Raw genomic sequence first — 24163 nt, 5'->3', positions numbered from 1 at the left:
TCACACTGCGGTATCTTCGTGTCAAGGCCAGTGTTGACATCCTCACTCGGCGTGTCGCGTATGCTGTTATAAAGCACAGCTTGGCTGCTCCTCACTGCCAGGCTGCTGCCCATAGCGGAAATGACGATTCTTGTAAGTATTTTGTAGGTTTGATACGATCCGAACGGATGCGCCGAGGAACAGCCGCCATAAACAAGTATCATCAAACTGATCAAATCATCAAAGTAAGTGAATAGTTTCAAAATGGCCAAACACGTGTCCCAGGTGGCATTGTGGTCCTTAAGTTATTCCTAATCAAAATATATGTAACATTAGACACACACCACCTCATAACGCTAAAAACCCGGTTTTTTGTTGTTGGTAATGTTTTAGCCTGCAATTAGCGGAGTTTTTCCACTGATCAGCGCTATCTCTGCAGATCACACATTTGCGAGCGTTGAAGAGTTCTGGACAAGAATTCATTGAAAATGTGCTATCTGTGGGTCGGAATCCTTGGAATACTTGCCATGGTGATGGTGGATACCGCAGCAGAAAACTGTACGGCAAAAGCTACCGATATAAAACTACCTATACGATCTGATTTTTGCAACGGCTTATTTGTCAACTATATACGCGCGCGTACATCATATCGACAACTGAATGAGTAGACTTGATATTAACAATAAAATACAACTAATTTAACAGGGTGCGACTATTGTCACCCCCTTGCACCCCCTTTTGACTACTGCCACTCCTTAGTTCTTATAAGGCACAGTAATTCGCATTAGTGAACCACCAGAAAGGTACATAGTACAAAAGCTGCCGGCAACCCCTGGATGCTGTTAAGGCGGAAAGAGGGGCAGCATATGCGCTTATGACTCGACGCTGCCGGCGAAATCCGCGGTACCACCTCTGTCGGCACCACTGATTAAGAAAGTGTTGAGAAGTGAGATCAACCGGAAGCGAGGACATCGGATTTCTTTTTTCTTGGAGCACCAAAGGAGTGGCTATAATTGTGGACTTTGGGCGATCGCATTCGCTGCGGAACTCATTAAATTTCCTGTGTCCATAAGCTTGGCTTGGCGCCTTTCCGTGCCGGTGCTGGTAGGAAAAGAAATGAAAAAAAATTATAAGCAATAAATTGAAAGGTGGTGGCAATAACCAGAAGGAGGTGTGTATTTTATTTAAATAAAGGGGTGACAATAGTCAAAAGGGGGTTGCAGGGGGGTGACAACAGCCATTTCTAGGTAATTTAATAACCAATATAATATACGTATGTACTGCACTAGAGCAGTTTAATTGTGAACATGTTGCACGCATTTCAGTGTTTAAATTTTTAATAATATCATGTTAATTCATTTTAGTTTTCATTACCTAATTATTACTCAGACTAGGTTCCTTAAATCCTTACACATAATAATTATGTATTATTGATTCCGGTATACCTGCAATGTATCGCACAGCTGTTTGCAGGGTTATTAGAACGATACTGCGGCAGAACGATCCACATTGGCTGTTCAACCGTTAACAACACTGGTCAGATGTCCTTCTTCAAATTACCGCCCAACCGCTGCACAGTGCGTATCCAGGTGTCCGCCCGGTGTGCAGCCGGTACTGCGATTTTTTTACAGCCTACGTAAGCACAATATAAACAATCTACTTATGTAATACAGCATTAATTATTAAATTGTTTTCTTATTAATATTATTGACTGTCTGATTGTAGTCGTGCATGATATTATTCATATGTGGAATATAAAATTAGCATCGTCATATCACTTGACTTAATGGTTGTGATAACCAACAAGCTGCACCGCCGGGACTAATCATTAAGTAATGATTGTCTGTTATAGGTCTTATGCTCTGGACGCTTCGCAAGAATTACAAATACTAGACGATACGGCACCCCAGCGGAAATTGCTCCATCGTATCGTTGGTCAAATGGATAAAGCGGACACAACCGCACATATCGTTTCCGCTTTCGGACGTACCTCTTCGTTGCAGCTGATTCTCAACCCGTCGTCCTCAACCACACAAAAACGACGCCCGGTAGTTTCCCTACGTTACGCCCTCGCAACCAGTACGTATGATTCGGTATGAGCAATATTTCGCACTACTTCTGCAGCTATTATCAATAACTTTATTGTCGTTTGCATATATCGAGTAATAAAATCTGACAAACAGCAGCACAAAATAAAACTTACGTACATAAAATATTAAATTATGTCGCTTAATACACTGTACTTACAGACTAATTATTAAGTCCCTGTTTATTATAGCAAATACATATATGCAGACTGTATTTTAAATATTGTACTTGTGTCGCGTATCACAAATAATCGAAAGGAAAGTAAAGCGAAGATATGTGGGTATTATTAATTTCGGAAAATTCAGATGGTTTGAATAATGCAACATAATCCAATCATGCTAACAGAGTATTTATATTTAATATCTATCAGATCATTTATTGCTCAGTATCTGCTGAGTCTTAAAAATTTTTTTACCAGAATATATGCATCCCAGCGGCCGGATGCAGTTTTGTCCTATCATCAGTGCCTATTTACCGTCGACGGTGTGCCGATCCCCCCAAGATTGTGCCTGGTGCCACGACACTCTGACCACGCCCCACTGTGACATTCCCATTAAACATCCAGACAACCGCGCCCTGGCAGCCACCCTCAACGCCACCATCATCAGCTGCAGCGCCACCGTACCTACCGCCGAACTGCTGTCCCAAGTCCAGCGAGCCGCCCGGCAGCCCATCCGCCCGGCGGGCATCTTTCTCACGGACCACGCCCATATTTCCTCCCGCATCTTCCACCCTATCGCCGCGCATGTCGCCGTTCTCCTGCTGCGCAACTGCCAGGACTCGCGCACTACCGGCAAACTGGCCGACCTTCAATTTAATCGGTTGCTGCGGTTTCATCTGTCCGGATGCCGGCAGCTAGATGTCCGGCGGGATGATTTTGTCGCCACGCCGGAAGTGAGGATGATCGCGTTCCAGAACACCACCATCAAACACTTGGAGCAGTGGACTTTCATGGACCTACCATATCTGCAGGCGCTGTCGTTGGAATTCGGCGCGCGGGCCGGCAAAGCGCCTTCAACGGCCGATTACAAATACTACTTGAACCGGTTGCACTGCGGCTGCGAGTTTGAGTGGTTTCGTCAGTGGATGGATCGTAACCCCAGGTACAGGACAGTTACAATAGTGCATACTTGTACATCTTGAATATTTTAATTCACAATATAATTAAACGAGCGTCGATCGATTACAAAGAAAACGCATTCGGAATAGCTTTTCATGAAAGCCGTACTTGCGGGCCATTGTTAAGCTTTACTGCAGAAAAACTGGGGCGGTCATTTATTTTTTTTAGGACTAGTGAACTACTAACAAAAGCATGTATCCGATTTAATTAGTTAAAATAATTATAAAAGATGGAATATTTATCAAAAGTGATACCAGGTTTTGTTGTACCGTCGAAAGTGCCCTCGAAACCCAAATAGCCATTTACAGATATAGTATATATACATGCAGAACATTTGTACATCCAGTACAGTACGTTTACAAGCATGTTAACGCGTTCTGATATTTTATTTTGTTTAAAATTATTTGTTTACACATAGTCTTAAAGGTGTTAAAACAACAGCCGGTAACGCTATGCATACAGGTTGAAGTGGGTATGCGTTAACACCATTTCGATGTCCAGTGTATGGTAATGAATGCTCACGCCAGTGACGCCACACGATAATTAAGACATCGACATTGCAGATATATTCAGTCCAAAGCGGCCCGAGCGGTGTACCACATCGATAACTCTTGGACAAACGATGCCTTTCCCTCCAGTATGCTGCACTCCCCGTTTATCTGTCGACGTGGAGGTCCAACTGTTGGATATAAATCGTCCGCTTTTTCTTTAGGCGACAATCCTTGCTTAGTGTAGCTTGCACGAAATTGCATTAATCCCACGGGGCTTTGTTGCATAGTCCTTTTTCTAGTGTCTCAGTGTCTGTGACCTTGTTTATTCATTTCGCCATTAGATGTGTCTGAATACTGTAATTTATTACGGCTCTGATATCGATGTCGTAATGTTGATCACTTGTCTCTGCCTTTTTTTGTCACACTATCTATATAATGCACAATCCAGGTACGAATGTACGAAGATGCACAATCCAGGTACGAAGATGATAAAATGCGTAATATCCGGCGTGCGCACCTTTGAACATAAACTGTTATCGTGCATTTGATCGTTATTTTCTACTGTTGTTTTTCTCTTTACGCATACTTTCATGCGCCATAATAATATCATCTTAGTATACTGTATACGGTACATACACACTTTCAGCACTACCAAAATTGCCAGCTCTTATACGGTTATACCCATTGCATGCCAGTCAGCGATATTTAAATCATTTGGCAACCGGAAATGATTGCCCTGGTGTTTATCACTGCGCTGTTGTTGACATTTTCCGGCTTCTCGGACGCCATCACTGACGACGAGAGAGACCGGGAGATGCTGCTGGTCTACGCTCACCGGTCATTCCAAGCTAACAGTCTCTTCCAGATCACCAGCCAATCCTTTATGCGGTCGACGTCGCAGCTGACCGCTACCATTCAAGATGCTACGCGAAAAATACTTGCCAGCAATGCAACCAGCATTTTGTCTATGAAGACGGAGCATCTTGCTTTAACGGTAATTAAGTATAAGGCTTACGCAATTTACGCTAACGTTAACCTGAAGTTTGTGATGTTTGCAATGTACTCTGTACCCAAAAGCGCATCCAAAACCGAAGCGAGCAGCTTGAAACCAGAAATATGATTGTATGTTTTTAACATTAATACACAAAAAAGCTGTTAATACAAAAAAAAATTACGACATCATTCAAAATTTTAAACAGTCCCGGTAGATCCGGTGGAATATGCGACGGAAATCTAAAAATTTCAGAAAATTTCATGGTATTGACGCGGTGGTGGTAGGAAGCGTCGTACATGTAGACTTTTGTACGAGATTGGTGTTGCTTATGTCGCCGCTAATTGGTTGATAATTGCTAGCTTCTGTGACTCACTAGCGCCAGATTGATCCCATGTTAATTGCGGCGTTATCTCTCTTGAATTTTGATATGCAATTTAGTCTTGACTGGAACATCTATGGAATTGCAATTTAATAACAACATCCTGAATCTGAGATCTCTCGTGTCTTCTAGTAGCGAAAGCAGTAGCGTGTACCTACCGGAAGTCACATCCCTTTTACTAACTCTGGATAATTACATCTTCCAGATAACTCTCGTGCACGTAGGAATAGGTAATAGTTTGGTAAGTAGAGCTTCGACATAAGAAAACATTTATCTTTCTTATTTTCCCACTTTGTCGATTGAGTAAGGTTTGGTCATCTAGTGCGGTAGTCGTAGTGCGACTTCCGCATAGCATGTCATGGCGCCCACCGGATTGTAACAACCCCTGGGAAACTGGTAAAGTGTTGAGTCTTGGTCGAAGTGGTAGAACCACAGGGATCCTCAGAGGACCTTGTGAGGATACGGTTCCTAAGTGGGACTGTACTGTGGTTTTGGTTTTCCCCAGCTTCTTAGAGGAAGTTTGTGGAGGACACGGTTCCTAAGTGAGAACCAGGTGTCTGGCACGGTTCCTAAGTGAGAACCAGGTGCCGGGAGTCTACAGGTGTAGATCTCCGATTGTCTGAGCGTACCTGGACGCGGGTACGTTGGGCGATCTTATTTGGCGCAAGGCAGAGGAATCTGTACTTGTACGGCGTATAACGTTCAGTTGTACTGGGAGTCGTAGTGCGGCTCTGGCAGTAACTGCGTTAGCCATCTGATCTAACGCTAGTGGCGTGTAGGTCAAGGTCAGTGATCTCTATCAGTAAGTATAGAGCTATTCGCTGTAAGCAGACAGAATGTCTTCAGAAACAGGAAATGCGGATGGCTCAGTGAGCGTATCATCCCAGACACCTGTTGAAAGCAGAAGTACGTTGGAGGAAACTTCCAGCGGAAAAACAAGCAAGTCCCGAAGAAAGGGATGTGTATCTGCAAGTCAATTTGCAGAAATGTTGGAGAAAGCAGATTATCAGGTTCCTCCAGTAGTGCAGTGGTCTGCACCAGAATCAGGAGACCTGGGAACATTTTTCACGCGGTGGAAAATTGTTCTTACCCGTACAGGAGAGTTAAGTCAGGAATGGGTGACTTATAATGCAGGGAAGTCGGATCGGAAGCCAGCAGGCTATGATCATTGGATCATGACGGGACGGAAAATCCCCACCAGAATTACGCATCATTTGACACTGGCAGATTATGACCTGGAGTACGGCACAGAGTTGCTGAATATTTGGCATAAATATTTAGATGCCAAAAAATCTGGGTCAGTGAAATCAGTACTAGTGGAAAAGGAGGTCAGTGAACTACCTCCAAGTGCAAGTGAAAAGCAAACGGAAACTGATACAGATAATACGGGAGACAGTATTATTGTGGATGATCAGTACCCAGAAAGCACGTCATCTCAAGATTCGCGACTAACAATAGTTGATCGTTTGGATTTGAATGACGTGATACAACTTGAAAAGGAAGTTATGGGAGAATCCACAATTGCACAGTCGCAAGATGATGTGGAACAAGTGAAAGATAAATTTGATCTAGAAAACCAGCTATTAACGGAAAATAGTGACGTTAAACTGGAATTGTTGGAAGAAAAGAAGAAGTACAATAATCTGAATGATTTGTACAAAAGTTTGGTTTCTGAACACACGGGATTGTCTGACAATTTTGATCGTTTGCAATCTTTTGCCGATCAGTTGAAAGAGGAATTAAAAAAGGCAAACCGTATAACAAGTGATTTGCAAAAAGATAAAGCAAATTTGGAAACGGAAAACAATTTGTTGAAAAAGCGGTTCAACACTGAACGTGACACAGCAAAAAGTGTCAATGATAAATTAGCAGTTGAAAAATCTGTGTTTGAACGAGACAAAGCAGAAGCACAAAGAATGCTGAATAAAACTGCTGAAAATTTAAAAGAACAGCACAGACAGTTTATGGAGGCTAAGGCAACTTTTGAAGCAAATGTTGCAAAGTTCAACGCAGATAGGGAGAAGGCAAAAGAAACGGACGGACAGATCGACGAAGGGTATACTCGTCGACAAACGTCACCATTGCGCTCTCAAATTCAGGAAATTTGTGGCAACATCCAAGATACGTTGAATCTTGGGAAGGAAAAGCCAACTGCTCAGACAAGGAGCGAGCAAAGGAATGAAGAGTACAGGTACATTCGTTCCAAAGTGCATAATATGCAGGAACGATTGGGAGATGACCGTACTCCTTCACCTACGATAACGGAAGCGGACACAATTGCCAATCAACACTTGGCAATGAAAGTCTTGGAACTTGAAAAAAGAGTGAAAGCGCAGGAAGAAAAAGGCACTAACCCAGAGGTAGTGCAAAATACGAAGAAAGTTGAAGAAACTTCTAGTTCAGGCGCACTTACCGCAGAATCATTGGCACAAGCATTGAAAGGTGCCATAAAAAGCGATGTAATGTGGCCGGAGAAATTCAATGGCGAGACAGATGCCAATAAAGTGGAAAACTTTATCGAAAGCGTGGAGAACTGCATAAAGCATAATTCTTGGACAGATAAAGAGATCGTGGATAAGTGTTTATCCAGATGCCTTACAGGAACTGCGCAAAGTTGGTACAACGATAAGTACCAAGCCCATAAGACGGAGACATGGTCGAAATGGAAGGAATATCTGCGAGAGCACTTCTCAGATGAAAAAGACATTATGGCCGTCAGAGATAAAATTGGTAACAGAAATTTTACCAATGATGACACGCCAAATACGTATGTCGACTGGTTCACAAATTCATTCAAAAAATTGAAGTTGAGTGAAGTCGAGCGCACGTATTATCTGAAGCAAGGCTTGAAGCTGTACCGGTATGGATGGTACAAATACATGGAAGAGCAAGACGTTCAGGATACGACAAAATTCCTGAATTGCTTAAAACTGCAGTGGAAACTGAGGAACAACAATCCGAATATTAAGGATGTTGACGGAAACAAGGGAACGGATAACACTGGCAACAGAAATAATGCCAGAAGTAATTTCAATAATTCAAGGAATTATGGGTCGAACTTTTCGAATCAAGGTTTCAAGAAGCCGTTTGTGAAACCAAATACGTATCAGCAGAATAAGCCTGATCAAATTGAAAAGAAGGAAGATCAGAAACCGAGCACCTCAGCGTCAGATAATAAGCCAAGAGTGAAAATTGACTTCGCTAAATGGTATTTTCCTGACGGGCAGGCGATATGTTTCAAATGCCACGGTGCGCATGTGAGCAAAAAACGCGCTAGTACTGCACCCCCGAAGCCGATCATGGCCGAACCGCCTGATCACGTGATCAAACAGTACATGATGAAGAAGTCGCAGACAAAACCGGAAACTGGTTGTGTGGAAGCTTTTGTGGAAGCAAATCCCACAATGCAGGCTATGGCTGCGGAAAAAAGGGAAAATATGGTAGATTATGAAATAAGTCCTACCAATTACCTCCCAACACTTGATGCACAAGCAGCGTATCTATCGTTGCGGATTAACGATACGGAGTACGTACGTGTTATGCCGGATACGGGATCAAGTTTGTCATTGATTCCCATGTCTATTGTGGAAGCATTGAAAATTAAAGTATACCGATGTGACGATCACGTTAAAGATATCGTGCTGTCTACAGGTATAGCTGATGTGAATCCGATTGAGCCATTATGTGCATTGTTTTATGTACATATTTTTGGCGTGTGGTATGAACATACGGCATTTGTAACAACCGGAAGTAAGCGTAACTGCGTCTTACTGGGAATTGATTTTTGGGCGTTTAAGCCGTTTTATTTTGACTTTGGTAACATGACAATAGTACCACAGTATGATGCAATGGCAGATAACAACAAGTCGGTATTTGTTGTGAGAAATTCTCCATTGTTTACTGAAGCGGTTAAACAGGCCGATTTAACCAGTAAAATTGATGAAGCGAGTGAGACAACTACAGTACCAGTAATGCTAGAAGTAGCTGATTACGGTACTGTGCGAGTCAAAAGTGAAAACTCAAAACCATCCAGTATTAATATGTCATATCTGGAGTATCAGGGTTTATTAAAAGCAATGGACGGTGATGAAAGTCCATGTGAAGTCAATCCAGACATGAATGCTCTGGATAAATCCAGAAAACCGAAGGTTGCAGTAAGGACAGAAGTGCCAAAGTTCACTGGCACTGGGAGACGATCTGTCAATAAAGTCCAGGACCGCGAGAATTTTCAAGCAGCGCAGGGCTCGCTTGAATGCGGGGACGATGAGCAGATGCCAAAGGAGACGGTTGTGTTTACCAATAAGAACATTGGTAATAGCCCGTTGAAAAGTAATAAGCCGGTATTCGAGGATTATGAATCCCCGGCATTTTGGAGGCTTAAGCAGAGAAGCAGCCCGGATACAAAAGATGGATTTATCTTTTTGAAAATCAGCATGCCGACATGAAGACGTTCGAGCGTGATGAGGTGAATGCCCTAACGAAGTGGCAAGGCATACTGTACCGAAAACGAGTCGGACCGAAAGGAAAGAACCGTATTCTCGTCCCAAATTTTTTCACGGACGATCTCATGCGGTTATACCACCGGAAGTTTCATGCAGGTGAACTTCCAAATGCGGTAACTTTTAGAGGAGAATTATTGGATAAATTTTATTGGCTAGGTATGCACGATGCAGTACGTGCAGTGGAATTATGCTGTAAAGAATGCAAAGAAAGACAGCAACAGTTAGATGCGGAGCCGCGGCTTGCACGGTTATCAGATACTGTGCAGTATGACTCACCGCCACCGCAGAAAGTGAAAAAGCCGGCTGTAGAGCAGACACAGCCAGAGGCAGACGATGAGCAAGTTGTAACTGTTCCATTATCAGATAAATGGGAACAACACAGCGCACCTGAGTGGGTAGCCAAACCCGAGAAAAAAGTGGAAAAATCTGGAAAAAATAATCCAGATAGTGTACCACTGGTGCAGAAAGCTGAAATGAATAGAATTGAAGTCTATCCAAAGAAGCAGGTATGCATGAAGCCATTTCAGTCGAAGTGGGTAACGGCAGAAATTAAAGACTACCGTAAACTGAAATCGGAGGACAGAGAAGATTTGCAGGAGCTTGCAATGTTTTTCCCTGATTCAGAAAATGAAAAGCGAATAATTCCGGAATCTGGAATAGTTCGGGTAAAAACAAACGGAAAATTGCAAGTGTGTGTTACGAACTTGTCTTTCGAAGCACAAGTTATTGACCGCACTGTACCGCTTGGAGAAGTGGAGGCGTACGAGGCAGTGACGTCACATTTGTCGACGGTGAAACCAGAAACCGACAATCAGGATGAAGCTGCGATGTACAATATGGAAACTCTGGATGAACCAGAAGTTGCTCCCGAACAGGAACAGTTGATTCAGTCAGCTAAGATCAGTTCACAGGCTTCAGAAGCTGAACGTGAAGCACTGTTAAAATTATTACGCACGCATTGCGTAATCGTACCAAGCAAAGAAAGGCCTATTGGATGTTGTAAACTGTACGAGCATCCGATAAATACAGGAACTCATGCACCGATACGAGTACCTCCTTACCGCACAAGTTACGCAGATAAGAAGTTTCTGCGTCAGAAGACGGCGGAAATGCAGGCAGATGGGATAATCGAACCCACAGATAGCGCGTGGGGTTTCCCGATTTGTCTCATACCCAAGAAGATGACGACCGAAAAGCGAGTTACGGTCGATTTTCGAAAATTGAACAGTTGTCTTGATGGATCAAGCTATCCGATGCCGAGGATTGATGATATCCTTAGCCAACTCGGAAACGCGAAATACTTTTCAAAAATAGATTTGAAAGCAGGATTTTGGCAAATCAAACTCAAGGAGTCAGATAAACATAAGGCCACGATGATAGGCCCAGAATCGTCGTACCAATTTAAGGTTCTTCCTTTTGGGATAAAAGATGGTCCCACCGCTTTTCAGAGAGCGATGGATATGACACTGGGAAATTTAAAAGGCATAATTTGTTTTGTCTTCGTGGACGATATTATTGTGTTCTCAGCTACAAAAAAACAGCATCAAAAAGACCTTGATGAAGTGTTCGCCCGCCTTGCGGAGGCAGGTTGGACAATAAATTTGGAAAAGTGTGAATTTTTCCAAGAGTCCTTAACATTCCTTGGGCACGTTGTGGATGGAAATGGTATCCACACTGATCCCGAAAAAGTTCATGCAGTTATGAACTTCGGACCTTTTCGAAATGTGAAAGACATCCAGCGCTTTAACGGAATGGCTGGATTTTACCGCCGATTTATTGCGAATTATGCAAAACGGGCCGAGCCGTACACACGCTTGATCAGAACAGGCGTCAAGTGGGAATGGGGCCCGGAACAAGAGGCAGCTGTGCAAGATATTAAGAAAGCATTATGCGATGCTCCAGTTCTTGCACGATACGATCCTCATGCTCCGATCAGTCTGTATATCGATGCATCCGGTATAGCTGTGGGTGCAGTTATGAAACAGCTGATCGGAGATGAATGGAAACCGATCGAGTTCATGAGTGCACAGTTGAAGCCAACTCAAAAGCAGAACTATTATCCAACAGAGTTGGAATGTTTTGCGTTGATTTCGGCGCTGAAGAAATGGCGTCATTATTTGTCGGGACAGAAGTTTGACGTCTATACGGACCATTCAGCCCTTCAGTACTTGAGAAACATGAAGGATATGGGAGGCCGTTTGGGACGATGGGCCATCATGGCACAAGAGTACGATATGGTCCAGAAATACATAAAAGGCAAAGAAAATGTGGAAGCAGATGCCCTGTCGAGAAATGAGGGCATACAGCCAAATGAACCGAAGTCAGGAGATTCCTGTGAGATTCCAGATTATTTACCTAACTGGAACGATAAGCAGGTGAATGCTGATGATAAAGCCACACTGGCTTCAGCAGAACTGCATCAACATATGAACATGTTGAATCATGAAGTTCTCGGTGTGAAGGCAAATGAGCAGTTCGAGTTCTTCAAACCCGATCAGGCTAAGTTTTGGGAAGAAGAACAGGAGAAAGATCCACAAATTCGGATGTGGATTTCTTTGGTAAATGATCCAACTCAGAATATGAGTAATGGACAGCGTAAAGTGTTGAAGCATCTCGTAATTAGAGACGGCGTACTGTACTACCGCCGTGTTCACAACGACGGTTACTTGTATTTGTTTTACGTGCCGGCCCAGTGGCGGCTGCAACTAACACATGAGAGTCACGATGTGCCGTATGCTGCCCACTTGGGACCGGATGCTACGTATCAGAAAATGGTCAATACGATGTTCTGGCCAAAATTACGGACGTTTGTTATCAAGTATTGCAAAACGTGCGATGCGTGTCAGAGGAGAAACCCTCTGAACAAAGCACCCGCTGGGTATGAACAGACAGTTCCGGTGGCTAATCCTAGAAGAGTGTGGGCGATTGATGTGGATTCGTCCCTTCCTCTCTCAAAGTCAGGGAACCGCCACCTCATCGTAGCGCAAGACTACGGAAGTAAGTTTGTTGTGGCGCAGGCTGTGCCGAAAAACGACAAATTTGCCGTGGCGGATTTTTGTTCCGCCGAATTGTGTCGGTTTATGGATGCATGGAAAAACTGATATCCGATCAAGGAACGAATTTCATGAGCGAGCTGTTTAAAGAACTCGCTAATTTGATGGGAATTACGCATATTCCGATTACCAGCCACCATCAACAGGCCAATGGCATGGTGGAGAAAAGGATCGGAGAGTTTAACAAAGCTATCAGTAAATACGTTTCGTCTAAGCAGGATGACTGGGATAATTATATCCCAGCATTGTGCATGGCTTTTAACAGCACTGTGAATTCGAGTACTGGCTGCACACCAGCATTGTTGATGTTTGGCACTGAGTTACGGCTACCGATTAACAATTTCGTGCCTGAAGTGGATAAAAACTTCGAAATTCCTGTGTACCAGTATACACAGCAGATACAGGATGCGTTGGGCGATGCGATTCAAATCGCCCGTACAGGTGAACTGATGAGGAAGAATCGTGATAAGGCACGATATGACTCTCATCGGAAAAGTGAAAGTTATAAGAAAGGAGACATCGTAATGCTACGGGAGAAAAAACGCCTCCCGGGCAAGTTGATGAAATTTTGTGATTTGTGGTTAAGCGGTTATGAAGTGCTTGAAAAACTAGATGAGATTAATTATCTAGTGCGTTCGCTTCGTGGCGGAAAAGCACGTATCGACAGAGTTCATGTCGAGCGAATGAAAAAGTATAATCCGCGGATGGCACATAATTATGTTGTGCCGGAAGAGCCGAAAACGGACGAATCAGTTTATGATTTTACGCATAAATCGAGGAAAATGGGAAAACAAGTCAAGGTCGGTCAAGATCATGAAGATGATCTTGATAACGACCCGGTTGAAGATGGAGATACCGAGAAAGACGAATCTAAAATTTGCCAGACCCTGGATCAGTGATGCCTAGCGCGCAAGGCGTGCCGGTGCAAAAGTCTCGTGCAGGTAGAACACTGCGACAGACTAAGCATTTCGTACAAGAGTAAAGTGTACGAGTAGTACTGAACGAGTACAGACAGTATAAAGGTAGATGCGAAAGAGCGCATCTGATTTAGTGCTGTTTCTGTCTAGTCGAAACTTCTTCAAGTTTTATTGATTTACTTGAAATTCGTGACCTTTTAATTGGGTCAGTGTAGTACTTATCCATGGTTACGGTAGTTATCACAATGGGTGATCGTTCATTGTATGACATGTTGGAGCTGGCCTTGTATGGACGTGGCCAGCGTCGTGGTCGATGGAATGCGCGAAACTATCGTCAGCGCCGAGGAGCCGATAATCAGGGCAATAATGGGCCTCAGGGAGCGAACGGGAATGGAGCCCAGAATGGGAATCGCCGTTGTTTCCGCTGTGGCCAAGCCGGTCACATGTTGCGTGATTGCCCAGCTACGAATGGAGGGCAACAGGGGAATCCCCCAGCAGCTGCCGTGAACCAGTTGGTTGTCCAACCAGGACCGGTCCAAGGACCTCAGAATTTGCCGCAAGAACCGGCAGGGAATCAGGTCCAGGTGGCCGTAGATGCTTATGATGCGCTGCCACCGAAAGAAGGATGGCGTGACTATACGTATGAGCAACGCTATACAGCGCTGGCTCGTTGGTACCGACACCCAGAGTTGGCCCCGGAGGACTGCAGCTGGGCCGAATGGGTCATGTATAAGGCCAATGTGTTGACTGCGCCGCCAGCCCCTGTGGACCAGCAGGCTGGACAGGATATGGACGCCAATCAAGATGAGTTGCTGGACTATGAGGATCCATTGTAATCTACCGGTATAGCGTGGTAGAATTATTTGGATTTTTTAACCTGAATTTTGGTAACCTTTGGTAAGGTTTAGCAACACCAGCAGGGGTAATAATGCTGGATTGTTCCTTGCTGAATTTAGTTGAAGAGTAATTAACATTATTTCAATCAGTTTTGTGGAATTAACTGAAGTTGTGCTATCGCATAAGGTTGACCTTTCGTTACAGCATTGCATGTCGCTGTACTATTGATTTGTTGTGTTAATTGTCTATAATTAATGGAGGCATTGGTTAATAGTCATTTGCGGTGTCGCGCAAAGAATGAATTGTAACATGCGAATGTTGATTAATAAAATTCCGATAAAAGACGAGAGTTTTCGCTTCGCTGCATAGTAGAAGTAAAACTGTACGAGTATAAAACGTACAGGAAATATCAGAACGGAATATGACCCAATATTGCATGCAGTAGTGCTGCACAAAAAGGAAAAGTACAGATCAAAAGAACTTGTGAAAGTATTTCACAAAAGAGTTGAAAATATTACTCAGAAATGAGAAAACTGCATTGTCGTTGCATGCGCAGAAACATAGCAGTATGAGTACGTACAAGTATAGAAGTATGTAAGTAGTGTATGCAATCAGCCAGCATGATTGGATGACTCATACGAAAAAAAGCATGCTTGAGCACGTGCTGCAACTTGCACTTAATTCGCAAAAAGCTCATTGCAGTTTGGTTCTTGCGTACGTTTTCGCGGTGAAAAAGTTTTACGTATTGACATCGTAAAAAGTGCATTTTGAAACTATTTTTTCACTTTGTCGGAAACATCTTGAGCAAAATTTTCAAGATTGTGTGCGTATCAGACGGTAAAATGGCAGGAAGAGGACGACTGCGCTCTGTAAACCCGCAGCCAGCGGTCCTGAAGTCATCTGGTATCGCGACCTTCACGGATGAAGATGAAGAGGTGTACCAACGCTACATGCAGCTGATCGACCAGGAGAGTGATAATCCTGGAGTTCCAGCAAAGGAAGTCCAAAAAGACGTTCGAGTAAGTGATCAAGTAAAGAAGAAACTTGATTGCAATGGCAGAATGTGTTTCCTGCATGTGGGTACCATATTGTCATATCTGGATGTATGACTTTCCAGATGCGCTCTCGATTTGGACGAGTGCTTGGCGATAGTGCACAGGAGATGGTGGAGAAAGTGCAGCCACCAGAGAAACCAGAGGATAAGCACGTTGCTTTTCAGGATCAACAGAAAAAAGTGGAGGGAAAAGAGAACCCTCAAATTCCGAAGTTTCGTTTGTTGGACGAGCAGAAAGAGACTGCTCCAAAAAATAATGAAATGGGCGTCCAAAAAGCCATGGAGAAGGAAAATGCCATGGGGAGAAACGCCATCACCTCCGACACCTTATTCAAGAAGATTTCCCTCTTGACAGTGGAGGAAAAGAAGAAACTGAAGATTGGTGGACTGCCTGCAGTAATTGAACAGCAGCAGAACCCTCAGATGGGCGACAATGATGGACAGACCACAATTGTCCCGAGTGTCATGGCCGTGCTGCGCGAGATGTTGCAGGGATCGTTGGATATGCGCTACCGAAAGATCTGCATGCGAATGTTGCAGAAAAGCGCCTGGACGGAGTGGCTGGAGATGCTGAAACAGATTTCAGCGTACGTGGATGTGCTTCCGCCGTTCCAGAATGTGAACAACGATCACTGGATGAATTACGAGCAACCTAATCTTGCTCAGTATATGGACGTCACTGTGACGATATGGCCTTTCGGAAGTTGCGGTTGTTCCAGCAAGAAGCCAACCAATTGATTCGGTTTCGCGTTGTGTCAGCGACGAACAATCGCCACATTACCACTCAAAAATAATCTCGTCATTCAAAATGTTGACGAACGTGGCTCAGTTTATTTGCGATCATATGGACCGTATCGAAGAAGTCCCGTATCTGATCTCATACGATTTTGATCAAAAAGCGTTTCACCAGAAAAAGTCGGTGAGGTTGGTGCAACAGAGCGCGGTGTACAAGAACACCGGATTGCTGCGGAAGTGCGCCAGACAGCGGGAAACCTGGTAGCGCAAAATTTTGCACGCGAACGAAACAACGTGCAGAAGCGTATGGCGGAAGCAGTGGATGACTTGCAAAAGATTCACTTTGGTACTCCATGGTTTTGGAGAGTGTTTCATGCATTGAAGGTGGTACTGGACGGACTGGCAGCGCGATACGGACTGCCACGTTACGTTTTCCAGCCTGAAGGAAGCGAAGTTGCCCCAGTATTTCGTACCTACGAACGTTGGTACGAGTTGGCCCCAGAAGCACAGCAGGCTGCCCGTAATGTGCAGGGCATGTATATTCTGGAACTCGACATGTTGCGAGCGCTGAAGAAAAACCGCCAGGAAATGGAACTGACCCTGGCTGCCTACAACCTTCCCCCACCGACGAACACCATCACTTTCCCTTCGGAACTCACCACGGCCATCAAAAGCCTGGAGCAGAAAGAACGCGAGGATCCAGTTGCGTCAAAGCGGATGTCGGATGCCCGACAAGGATGGATGACCGCGGCGTATGCGCTGAGTAACCTGGAGCGACAGTGAGTCCAGGACGGAACCGATACAGGACGTGTGGTGGATGTGACGGACCGCGATGGCCTTAAACTCGGTAGATAAACCTCCCTAGGGGAGATCTCTTATGTTGTTGCGTTTTTGTTGTTTTTGTTAGTGTCCTCCGCGGACGGAGGCGTTATTTGATGCGGGGATGACGCGGTGGTGGTAGGAAGCGTCGTACATGCAGACTTTTGTACGAGATTGGTGTTGCTTATGTCGCCGCTAATTGGTTGATAATTGCTAGCTTCTGTGACTCACTAGCGCCAGATTGATCCCATGTTAATTGCGGCGTTATCTCTCTTGAATTTTGATATGCAATTTAGTCTTGACTGGAACATCTATGGAATTGCAATTTAATAACAACATCCTGAATCTGAGATCTCTCGTGTCTTCTAGTAGCGAAAGCAGTAGCGTGTACCTACCGGAAGTCACATCCCTTTTACTAACTCTGGATAATTACATCTTCCAGATAACTCTCGTGCACGTAGGAATAGGTAATAGTTTGGTAAGTAGAGCTTCGACATAAGAAAACATTTATCTTTCTTATTTTCCCACTTTGTCGATTGAGTAAGGTTTGGTCATCTAGTGCGGTAGTCGTAGTGCGACTTCCGCATAGCATGTCAGTATCTGCTTTACTTATACGTACTTATATGTTCACTGCGGTTTCTAAGAGAAGTATCCCTGATTACCGCAAAGGATAATTAAGTGTTCAACGCTTGAATAATTCTATAGATTGGAGATGTCCCTCACGATGGGAGCTACCAACTGATTGTAGTGGCCACTTGTGGCGGGACCACGAGAACTGAAACAAGCGACCTGATGCTGATGGTTGTGGATAATACCGTTTTACTGCAAACCGATAAACCCATCTACCGACCAGAAGATGTAATTCACTTCCGAGTGATCGTTTTAGACGAGCAACTTCGGCTCTCCCGGAATGTCCAGACGGTCAGCGTGTATCTAAAGGTGAGCACGTCAAGGCGCAAATCTGCTCGTTCTTATATATTTTAAGAACTTCTAGAGTAAATAAAATCAGAATTTTACTTCCCCCACAACCGCCCAACCGGACGTTGCGCGCACAAACGGGTTTCCCGTCAATGGACAGATGCACAAATCATCTGACTGCAGAATGACACAGTGGAAAAAAATTGTCTCTGTATGGCAAAGTTTCTGTGCACGTACACGAAAATGGTACCATGCAAAATAATACTATCAGATTCTGCCCTCGTATGTATCGGTCTACTTCCTTAAGCGACCTACACCCAAGTGACGCAACTCCCGACTAATAACTTATGAAGAAGCATGTTACAGGACCCTGTGGGCGAAATTAACTGGCACAAAAGTCTTTCATGGCAGAACGACAAATGTACGCTAAAAGTGCTCATTACAACCCTACAGTTGACCTTCCATTTACAAATAAAACGCCATTTCCCCTATTGCAGTCCCGGGATTTTTTAACGGAACCATTGAACCTTTGCCGCTTGAACCCGAGTTGGGGGAGTGGTCTATCGAAGTCCTGGAGGTTGACGGCAAAAAAATAGCGTCGAAACGCATTTCGGTATCCAATTACGGTAACCAGCTAGCTGTCGTCGGCGAGTTGTTGCTGCTGGAAACTTATCGTACTGACAGAGTTTTGCGTCTAGAACTTCCTAAGTTCTCAATAAGCATCACCGGACCGGCTTATATAATGCGAGATGACAGTATAATGCTCTTCGAAATCTCCCTCAAGTAAGTTTACAATGTTTAGTGTATTTATCCGTTCTTTTTAAATTTTAACAAGCGCCAAATTGAAACTGCCTGCGCAGGGATCACTTCGGGCACCCCATAAGAGGAGACGTCCAGATCTTTGTTAGCGAAGGGGAAAGTGTCATCCAAGAATCTATGCCCCAGGTAAGCTCACACTCTAGACACCACTTGGTTTCAAAGTCCACACGATTACTGAATGGGTTGGGTTAAACTGCACAGATGATCACCGCCAGCGGCCGCATCACCGTGCCCATCGATCTCAACGAGGACGGTAAAGTGAACTGCAAGGGCAGCGCAGCCGGTCCGCACATGCTGAACATAACAGCTACGGCGCGGGAACTGACAACCAACCGAAAGGTCATCACGACGCAGAACTTTCCCGTCTTCTGTGACCGCTTGCAACTGCTGGCTTCCATCCCGTGGCAGAGCTTCCAACCGGGCTTCGCGGTCAACGTGACCATCCGCGCGGTCATGCCAGACGGACAGCCGTATGTGCTCGGCCCATCCGACTTTGACGAGGAACCGTGCAGCGGCGAGCAACTAGATGATACTGAGCCAGAAAGCAATGAAGACCCCGACGACAGCGAGTCACCAGAAATCAGTAGCCCGGCGTACTCTCCTTTGACGATTGACACAGCTTTTCGGATGGATGCCAGTACGCTGGTCATACCGGTGACGACGGCGTCCAGTGCTAAGGAAATGGAGCTGACCTGTACCGTAGGCGAACTGAGCCGGAAATTTAAATTTCCACGACACAACGGTGTGTTGGCTACCATCCAGATGGAACGCGGGCAAATGTTTCGGGTTGGCGATGTCGTACGGTTTTCTGTGGCTTGCACGCAAGGCTGCACTACGATGGAGATAGTCGTAAGTTCGACCGTTCCGCATCTATGTGTGGAAATCGATTTGCCTGGATTGTGCAAATGCGTAGGTCGCGTCCCGACAAAACGTCTTGTATTCAAGGACCTATAACATGACGAACGAGCACAGCGGGCCGCTATCGCTTCAAGTGACGGCAGATATGGTCCCGACGACCAGCCTTGTCGCTTATTTTGTCGCATACGGAATCCCTGGCAGTGACATGGTGGAATTCCACGTGCAGCAAGCCTCCTTGTTAACAAATGTACGCTTTATATCTTCTTGACAGTTTTGTTATCGGCCAATAACTGACAAGTGTAAACACTAAAATTACGTCAGTTGCATAAAGCTGCAGTATAAAGACAACGTCTGCACAGTTGACCGTTACCGCCGTCCCCGAGAATCTCCAACGCGCACACCTTCGTCCCGGATTAGGGGAGAAGGTGCGGATCAACGTACAAGCATCCAAGAACACTCTAGTAGCTTTCTTGGCGGTTGACAAGGGGCTACGGCAGTTGGATAGCACATTCGACAACATAACAACCGAGGTAGCCAAGTGTGCAGATTTTCCAGGGTGCCGCAATGGTATGCTAGGAATGTGTGTGTAAACAGATTGGATCGCATCCTGCACCACCCGCAATTGCATTCGGGTCGGAAAACGATGATCTAGCTGCTTTCTCAGTACGAATTCCTCAAGTTCTCTTAGTCATATAAATGTTGTTTCTGATTTCACGCATTGCTATGCTTCAGAACGCTGGCCTTATCGTGCATCTCTTCACCCAGGACATTCCTGATTCATTTTCATCCGGCAGAAAACGTATGTACTTGTTTTTCAATGTCGCCGAAATATTATTTTTTAAATTATTACCACATTTGACACTATGCACGGTTATATCTTAGCGTTGACAATGTAATGAACATTATAGGGAAAAACAAGCCCGCCAAAAAACCGACCGGTAAAATTCTGCGGCAGGATTTCCGAGATAGTTTTCTGTTCTACACTGGGGCCACAGAGTAGGAATGCGATTCAGTTAAGGAGAATTCTCCTGTCAACGCGTGGTTTAATTGCGCAGTGATCAGGGCAAGCTGCGGCTTGTGGAACAACTGCCGGACGCCATCACAACGTGGTCCATAACCGCATTTGCGGTGGGCTTGGATACACCGCTGGCAATCACAACGACTCCTACAGAGGCTAGAGAAAACCTTTGCAATCTGCTTTTTTAAACGCTTTGAATATGGCGAGCATAGCAACGAGAAAGACGGTAGCTGGATTGCTCTATTTGATAGGTTCACGTCGTCCAAGACGCGTATATAGACATGCCCGTACCGGTAACCTTAATCGAGAACGAGGTGGTCTTCTTGAAAGCCACCGTCTACGCCAACGCTTCCGATCCTCTGCGCGCAGATCCTTGGAAACTCGTGGTGGAGATTGGATATCCGCTGCTCTCCAAGACATTCGCCTTTGACTACACCGGCAACGCTGACAACGTCCAGTTTTACCAGTTTCGTTTCGGGCCGTACAAGGCTAGTACACAGACTATCACTGCTTCACTGCTGCAAGGCAATGAACTGATTGACCGGGTGCGCAAGAACGTCACCATAATCAGGAGCGGTACAGTTAGGATTCGCACATCGGATACGTACTTGCTAAGAAACGGTAGTACGATCCATGTGCCGATCCCGCTGCCCGAACATAGCGCAGCTGTGGTGCCGGATTCAAAACAGTGCACTGTTCAGATGTACAGTAAGTTGTAGTTGCTCCTCCGAAGTTTAGTGTCAGGCGGAATTTGGTAGTGGTCCTGATGCAGCATGTATGTGCGTATGCATTGCAGGTGACGCTTGGGGCTCGCTGCTGCAACAGGTTGCGTCTTCTACCAATGTTCAAGATTATGACCATTTAGCCAAACGCAAACTAACAAGCCGCTCATGCGATCACACCGTCGCCTGGCTAATGACCTTCGGCCTTTTGCGGCAACATCTGCAGCGCCTTCAACATTTTGACACGGTCCAAGTTAAGGAACTACTGGATCGGCTCTCTCGTAATATTAGAAACCGTACGTCTTAGTAATCAGTTGCCATGTTTTTCTCATGTATACGGTCCGTACCATACAGTAAGTTTACAGTTGTTACGGTTTTCATAGTGCGAGTCGGCCAGCAGCCATATGGTCCGCAACGTTCCCGCAGCAAAGTGGACGGGCAGCAAGCATACGGACTGAAGCGTTTCCGCAACAAAGTGGATGGCTCGTACAGGTACGAATGTACGGTAATTTAGTTTACTCTATGCATAATGTCGATGGAATTCAATTAAACTCCATTTTAAATAAAAAAGCACACTCTTGGGCGAAAAAGATAAAGCGTACACTGAGTTAAGACCCGTCTTGAAAAATTTTTGATAACGCCTCGTAATTCCCTGAAACCGTTTAAAAATTGCAGCTTAAAAGGCACCCAAGCCACTCCCGGGTCGACATGGCTGACCGCATCGGCCATCCGCGCGCAGCTGCTGACCAGGGACGTGGTACCGGTAAATCGCACGTTGCTGTCAAAGTCACTGGCCTTTTTGGATAGTCGCTTGGACGGCGCCACCGGCATGTTCGCCGAGAAGGGCGGTACGCTGGATATTAGCATGCAGGGTGGTGCGAGAACACAAGTCAGCCTGACCGCTTTCGTCCTGCTGGCGTACATCGAGGCGGAGCACCATAGTACCACCATGCAAATCGCACAAGCCGCGCTGGAGCGCCATTTGTCCGGATTAAACAGCACCTATGAAATGGCCATCACGTGCTTGGTACTGCAAAAACTGCAGAGCCCGGCGTACAGCCCGTGTCCGAGCAAGCTGCTCGCCGCTGCCGAAACTGCTCCAGGAATTCTCTACTGGCCAGCACCCAAGATTCGACGCAATCGCAACGCATCGCACGACATTGATGTGGAGACCACCGCCTACTCCCTGCTGGCACTCCACGGCGCTGACAACGTCACCGATGTGGGACCGATTGCCAACTGGCTGATGTCGCAGCGGACTCCCAACGGGGAGTTCCGAGCGACACAGGTACGCAGTGTGCCGTTGTTTAGCCGGTATGATCAGCAATGGATTTTCAGGATGTTTGCAGAATGAAGTCGTATTGCTGTACGCCATGAGTGAGATGGTGTTGGATGTCGTCCATTCCACCAAACCTTGCCAAATCCATGTGGATTTTGACAACGGCGAGTCATGCGAGATGCATTTACGCTCGGATGAGATTGAACCGCAGATGGAAGACGTACCGCTGTTGTCTAGCGCAGTGACGTTGAGCAATTCCGGGGAAGGCACCTGTCGAGCCGTGATCAGCTGCCGGTACAACGAGGTCGTTGTACAACTTGCTGAGCAAGCGAGCCAGCTCAGTGCGAGCCCAACCGACGGGGAAGTGGAAATCACAACGAAACTGGTAGCCGACACAGACGCCAACCAACTCACTCTGGAGATTTGTCTAGCGTGAGTTTACGGAACAGCTTGGTTAGTTGCACCTGCATCTTGTACGAGCTTGTATTACGACTGCTTTATGCAGCGCGGATCACAATATTATATCGACCGCAAAGGTCAATCGTCACGAAGGCGTGGGCAGAAAAATTAAAACCTTAGAAACCTATGAAAGCTAAGAAGCTCGAACCTAGGAACACAGCACGGTATCCGATAATTACTGTAATTATGTCCGCCTAGGTTCGACGGCAACAGCGAGGAAGACCGTGTTGTGGACGCTGAGGTGCCGGCATTAAGCTGCTACGTTTTCGAAGAGAATTCCGGAGAGGCAGTCACCGTTATTACTGATGTAAGAAGTAGCCGGCAAAGTGTTTTTTAAAGTGTTGAAGTTTCCGCGTGTGTAATATGATGTACTTTCAATCAGCCAAACCTTGTAACGCTCAATATGCTATCGCAGTGGGATACCCAGATTCAGTCGTGCAAAGACTTCCTCATGTGGAGACAGGTGTGCACGCCGGAAATTAGCGCGGCCCGTACAGTGCGAGTTCGTCGTTCGACCCAGCCATCCAATGACATAGTTGTTAGTTATTCCTTGAGCGACGCAAGCAACTCCTGAAATTCGGCTAAAATAATAACTACTGCATGGCTTTTCCAACGTTCACCACAGTCATTGATTTACGATTTCGTAAGCGCATCACCGTATGCGTACTTATTATTCTATCTTTGTGCAGGCAACTTGTCATCCAACCATTGCGATCCTACGGTAATTGTTATTGCGAAGTTTGCACATATCCCTAATTTTTACCTCAGAGGCAATAAACGCAACTTTTTGATTTAAAACAAAGAAGTGGCTAAGGGCAGGGCCGTTCTTAATAATTGGGGGTGCAGCAATGCACACGGAAGTGTAATGCGGAAGACGCTACCCGTATCGTTGCTTAATGTTTCGTCAAGATTTTTACAATAGATAGCTGTACTGTTGTTTGGACATTAAAAACGGTGACATGCTGGCTTATTTAATCAGATGTGTCTGTGAGTTTGTGAGGTACCTGTTTGTTCGATAAGCATAGAAATGCTGTACTACCCTTCTCTGGTGTTCACATTGATTTTACATTTGCTCGGTTTACACTTCTGACGATTTCTCTTTACCAGTGATTTCGATTGCCT

The 24163-nt window shown here is 45.3% G+C and overlaps 2 protein-coding genes across 5 annotated transcripts; both read left to right on the top strand.

The window, feature by feature from the left end:
* The first annotated feature begins 38 nt into the window (after positions 1-38).
* Positions 39-4189, top strand: LOC129585577 (uncharacterized). 3 transcript variants are annotated; one of them, XM_055478303.1, is made up of 6 exons: positions 39-224; positions 419-537; positions 1453-1615; positions 1832-2058; positions 2486-3170; positions 3751-4189. In XM_055478303.1, the coding sequence occupies exons 2-6, from the start codon at positions 468-470 to the stop codon at positions 3920-3922; spliced, it is 1317 nt and encodes a 438-aa protein (XP_055334278.1). In that variant the 5' UTR covers positions 39-224; positions 419-467; the 3' UTR covers positions 3923-4189. The 3 variants fall into 3 exon arrangements, with proteins under 3 accessions (XP_055334278.1, XP_055334275.1, XP_055334276.1); XM_055478300.1 differs by having other exon boundaries at positions 373-537; XM_055478301.1 differs by lacking the exon at positions 39-224 and having other exon boundaries at positions 235-537.
* A 130-nt stretch (positions 4190-4319) lies between these two features.
* Positions 4320-23914, top strand: LOC129585589 (thioester-containing protein 1 allele R1-like). Of its 2 annotated transcripts, XM_055478331.1 has the most exons (21): positions 15059-15379; positions 15478-17446; positions 17674-17907; positions 18253-18307; positions 18384-18512; positions 18585-18669; positions 18747-18831; positions 18907-19554; positions 19619-19810; positions 19923-20093; positions 20158-20226; positions 20296-20362; positions 20472-20559; positions 20619-20736; positions 20833-21289; positions 21378-21599; positions 21687-21795; positions 21979-22591; positions 22653-23014; positions 23240-23348; positions 23457-23914. In XM_055478331.1, exons 2-21 carry the CDS (start codon positions 17282-17284, stop codon positions 23613-23615), a joined length of 4137 nt encoding a protein of 1378 aa, XP_055334306.1. In that variant the 5' UTR covers positions 15059-15379; positions 15478-17281; the 3' UTR covers positions 23616-23914. The 2 variants fall into 2 exon arrangements, with proteins under 2 accessions (XP_055334304.1, XP_055334306.1); XM_055478329.1 differs by lacking the exons at positions 15059-15379; positions 15478-17446 and adding an exon at positions 4320-4672.
* The last annotated feature ends 249 nt before the right edge of the window (positions 23915-24163 follow it).

Source organism: Paramacrobiotus metropolitanus, unplaced genomic scaffold, assembly GCF_019649055.1.
Source record: "Paramacrobiotus metropolitanus isolate TYO unplaced genomic scaffold, Prichtersi_v1.0 Parri_scaffold0000017, whole genome shotgun sequence".
In the NCBI taxonomy this organism is placed as follows: domain Eukaryota; kingdom Metazoa; phylum Tardigrada; class Eutardigrada; order Parachela; family Macrobiotidae; genus Paramacrobiotus; species Paramacrobiotus metropolitanus.
This window is presented reverse-complemented; position numbering and strand designations above follow the sequence as displayed.

Bases quoted from the DNA above. Each gene is read 5' to 3' on its own strand.
- LOC129585577 (XM_055478303.1), top strand. From the start codon at position 468: ATGTGCTATCTGTGGGTCGGAATCCTTGGAATACTTGCCATGGTGATG. The intron at 538-1,452 runs GTACGGCAAAAG...AGCTGTTTGCAG, and splicing joins GGATACCGCAGCAGAAAACT to GGTTATTAGAACGATACTGC. The intron at 2,059-2,485 runs GTACGTATGATT...TTTTTTTACCAG, and splicing joins ACGTTACGCCCTCGCAACCA to AATATATGCATCCCAGCGGC.
- LOC129585589 (XM_055478329.1), top strand. From the start codon at position 4,406: ATGATTGCCCTGGTGTTTATCACTGCGCTGTTGTTGACATTTTCCGGC. The intron at 17,908-18,252 runs GTGAGCACGTCA...AGCATGTTACAG, and splicing joins CGGTCAGCGTGTATCTAAAG to GACCCTGTGGGCGAAATTAA. The intron at 23,349-23,456 runs GTAAGAAGTAGC...ATGCTATCGCAG, and splicing joins CAGTCACCGTTATTACTGAT to TGGGATACCCAGATTCAGTC.